We start from the raw sequence: 4,358 nt of genomic DNA, 5'->3' as shown, positions 1-4,358 counted from the left end.
AAAGGCTAATTATACAATATGTATAGGTTGACAATCCCCTAACTGAAAATTTGAGGCCTGTGATTTTAGAATCTGGAATCTTCTTTTGGAGTTTAAAAAAGCAAAACTGTGGGAACTGTAAGAATTGCTTAGTAGCCAAGGGCACTTGCTGCTCTTCCAAGAATCCTTCCTTCTTTCAAGTTAGTTCTCATATATCTCATGACAGTATCAGAAAGCTGACTAACACCTAGTTGAAGTAAAGTAAACAGAGGCAGGATAATGGAAAGTGTAGATCTAGCAGTTCCCAAAATCTCACATATATGTGAGATTTATTAGAATGACTTGACTTACAGGCTTTGGTCCAGCTAGTCCAACAATGGCTGTCTATTAACAAAACATCCAAGAATCCAGTAATTATTCAGTCCCAAGTCTAGACATAGCATACAATGGAATCCTGAAGAAGTAAGTTCTAATGCCAATGAAGATTTGAACTTGCCAGCAAGAGTAAGGGCAAGTAGGCAAAGAGAAAGGTTTCCCTTCTTCCATGTCCTTTGTATAGGCTGTCACCAAAAGATGTGGCCTAGTTCAAAAGTGGATCTTCCCACCTCAAAAGACCCCAATTAGGGCCGGGCAGCGGTGGCTCACACCTTTAATCCCAGCACTTGGGAGGCAGAGGCAGGCAGATCTCTGAGTTTGAGGCCAGCCTGGTCTACAGAGTGAGTTCCAGGACAGCCAGGGCTGCACAGAGAAACCCTGTCTTGAAAAAACAAAACAAAAGACCCCAATTAAATTAAATCAAATGATTTAACTAAGAAAAACCCCTCACAGGTATACCCAGTTTCTTGGGTTGTAGTTAATTTCAGATGTAATTGAGTTGACAACCAAAAATAGCCTCCCCACCTCTCTCTCTCCTTCCCTCTCTACTCCTTCCCCACCTAACTTCAAACTCCCTGTGCCAGATTGAGTCTATGGGACCAACATCTACTTGTCCATTACAGCTGTAATACCATGTTAGCTAACTGAGTGACTAAAAAAATCTGGAGACATGAAGACCCAAAAAGGTAAGGTAAAAGAAAAGAGGAATACAGAAAAGTATCAGATAAGAAAGAAACAAGGGCGGGGGGTGGGGGGAGGGCAAAGAGGAAGGTTGTGAAAGTAGAAGGGGAGGAAAGGGGTGGGAAGGTGAGAAAGACGGTTCCTTATTCAAGCACTTGATCTTCTGACCTATGCCCTACACCACCTTACAGCAGGCTTTATAATTTTCCAGGCTCAGGAAAAGAAGCCTAACCACATGGGTTTCCAGACATAGTCCTAGGTAGAATCGCTTTAGCTGCATCTGCAGCAGAGAAGTATGTTGTATAGGGCCCAGGAGTCTGTGATTGCCACATGTAGGTAGCAATGTAGAGACCTCATGTAGGTAGTGGGGAAGGAGGTGGGTAAAGGAGGCATTAAACTCTTCTAGTCCATACCCAAGGTGTACTCAGTCCAGGGATCAGACTGATGACCATCGCTAAGGTCAGGCCTAGAGCTTGGCCTTTGTGGGGCAGGGATTGAAGGTGAGCGATATCTAGGAGAAAGTAGGCATTATTATTTTTCCATTCCTGACCTTCCAGAACAAAATGCAAGTTGGATGACCCCCAACACAAAGAATAATTATATTCTCAGATGACAAAGATCAGCAATGGTCCGTCCTCTCTTCCCAAGATCTTCTCTATAGTTAGCAAATCCAAGGAGGGGACAGAAGCGTCAGCAAATGGAAATGCAGAGGAGGGGCAACGAGACAAAGAGGAGGGAAAGGCGCGTGCTGCTTCATTTAGTCTCCAGTTGTCTCATGTCATTGCATGTTATGATGATGACCTTTTCAGTTATGTAAGTCAGATAGTGGCAGTTGGGAGTGACTTGGCCTGGTTTGGCCAACTTGCACAATGTCAGATCAAAAGGCCTGGTGCTTTTGTGACATTTGCCCCCCTTGAGGTCACAGTCAACCAGGGGACTGTTACAGACGGCTTTGACTGTGCTTGGATCCTCATGAATGAATGTGTACTGGTTTATGCAGCTCTGATTGTGTTCCTTTATCTTGTGTGCCATCATAGTATTACAGTCCCGGATATTCAAGTCAAACTTAAGGTAGTCTTGTTTGCTCTGAAAGAGGGTCTCAGCCCTCAGCATCCTGCTTCCCACTACTTCATCTTCACTGAGGACAGTCTCTTCTGGCCAGCCAGCTTGTGCCATTTGTTTGTAGCCAAGTGCAAGGTCTTCTGTGGTCCAGGTGCCCTCTCCCTCACCAGTGGTCTCAGTGTTCTGGGAGTCACTGGACCAAAACTCATTCAGTGACTGATCCTCCAGGATGGCAGCAGCCATGTGAAGGCCCAGCCCCAGTCCCAGCCCCAGGCCGAGCAACAGCAGCAACATCATGAACAACAGATTCACCAGTGTCACCTTCATTTTGCCTGGAAAAGAGGAGGAAATTGAAGGCGTGATGTAGAGAGAAATTCTGCCCCCGTCACGGTTGGCCAAAGCCAACAAAATAGGCCTTGGGTAATCCACTCAATTCTTCCCATTACTCCACCCACCTAAGGCAATGAATCTCTTTCTTGTACATTTCTTCTGCCCCTTCTCCTCACATTCCCTATTCCTGTGAAATAAGGTGTCTGTCTTGAGGATTGGAAAGTGACTAACAGAAGTGACTTTAAACTAGTCATTGTCTGAGTAATTAACAAGGAAACTTAATACCACTCCATCCTCTCTAGCCCCTGCCTACTGATTCTTAAAGAAAAATTACTCTCAAATCACCAAGGAGGATAGTTAAGCCAAATGAGTACAGAGAAATTCTTACAGAAAACCTTGCTCTAGTAAGCAATGTGACCATTTTTATCACAGATTTATTTTGCTTGTTATTATTATTTTCCCAAAATGGGATAAAAATGAATAGAAAAAGAAGTAGGTTTATTCTCACTCCTAAAGTAAAGCTTTGGAAATGGACAGTGGCAGCTCAGGCCCCTGCTACATCTTGTCATTTGAATTTCTATTTGTAGTTAGGGAAGAAATGCAGTATGGCTTTCTCAGTCTCCAACTATTTTGGGAGCTGCTCTTGGTTGGGGGCTATCCCACAGCTAAGGCAGGAAGATGTAGCTGAAAGGAAGATACAGTCTTTAGAGTCAACAGCTCCGGGCCCAACTTGTTATGAAAAGTGGAAAGTACATGCTGTGTGTGAGCAGTCACTGGAGCCGAGGACTCAGGGAAGGGCACCATTGGCCATCCTGCTCAACAACCACTCAGCTCTGAGGAAATCGGAAATAGAATTTTATGCTCTTGGCCAAAAACTAGCATTATTACAGTGGCACTAGCATTACACTGGCACAGCAGGTGGAAAATACTGCAGAGTGTACACGCTGGCTGGCATTGGCTCAAGGGACTCTGATATTATTAGAAGCTTGCCAGAGCAGACTGGTGAGATAAACCAGGAAAGGTTTTCTAGTAAAACTTGCCAGAGCTTGTTTTTCTTTTAAAGAAGAGGAGAGAAAGACATGTCAAAGCAGGGCTGTGGTGGCACACGCCTTTAATCCCAGCACTTGGGAGGCAGAGGCAGGCGGATTTCTAAGTTCGAGGCCAGCCTGGTCTACAGAGTGAGTTCCAGGACAGCCAGGGCTACACAGAGAAATCCTGTCTTGAAAAACAAACAAACCAAAAAAAAATCGTTTAAAAAGAAAGAAATGTCAAGAGAATGAAATCAAATGGGCTGTGGATGTGGCTCAGTTGGTAGAGATCTTGCCTGCATGGATGAGGCCCAGGGTTTGCTCCCTGAGGTATCCAACCCTGACATGGCTTACCTATACTTGTAAACAGCTTCAGATAGTCTTGGCTCTTCCTATGCCCCAGTTCTGCTGTCCTAGAACTTTCTTCTCTGTGAGCAGTACCCAGAAGCTGCTCTCCATAAAAGTAGCTATCTCCTTGTGTGCTTAGGGCTTTTAAACACAGCCGGATTTCCTAAAGTCATTCATCTCCCCTTTTTTCCTTCCCAGCACAGAATGACACAGTCAGATAATTTGTCTTTCTGCTCCCACAAACACTTTGAAGTAAAGCAATTTAGGCAAATGACAGGAAGTGTCCTCTAACTGGGGGGGAACTGCAGACAGTTTTATTCCATCAACTGTTCTACTCTGAGTTCTGCCCACTGACCTGTGGTTTAGAACAGTCTCACCTTGTGCCTGAGTTCCAAACCTGATTGTCTTGTTTTCTACCCATGCTGTCTTAAGCCCTTTCCTATCACTTCTGGAATGGTAGTTTCTGGTGTCTTGTTTATTTTTATTTGTGTCACCTTTCCAACACTTCTTTTTACATTTTACAAATATATTATGACTTCATTTGACTATTTGGAG

At 44.2% G+C, this 4,358-nt stretch overlaps 1 protein-coding gene across 1 annotated transcript; it reads right to left on the bottom strand.

Annotated features, from left to right (window-relative positions):
* Positions 1–1,788: 1,788 nt before the first annotated feature.
* On the bottom strand, positions 1,789–3,914 carry Rnase10 (ribonuclease A family member 10 (inactive)). The gene is given in 3 exon segments (XM_028788578.1): positions 1,789–2,429; positions 3,810–3,854; positions 3,857–3,914. Coding segments are annotated over 3 exon segments (744 nt in total).
* Between the last annotated feature and the right edge of the window lie 444 nt (positions 3,915–4,358).

This window comes from Grammomys surdaster, unplaced genomic scaffold, assembly GCF_004785775.1.
Source record: "Grammomys surdaster isolate TR1022 unplaced genomic scaffold, NIH_TR_1.0 125750, whole genome shotgun sequence".
Classification (NCBI taxonomy): Eukaryota; Metazoa; Chordata; class Mammalia; order Rodentia; family Muridae; genus Grammomys; species Grammomys surdaster.
Note: the sequence above shows the minus strand (reverse complement) of the source record. Positions and strands in the feature narration are given on the sequence as shown.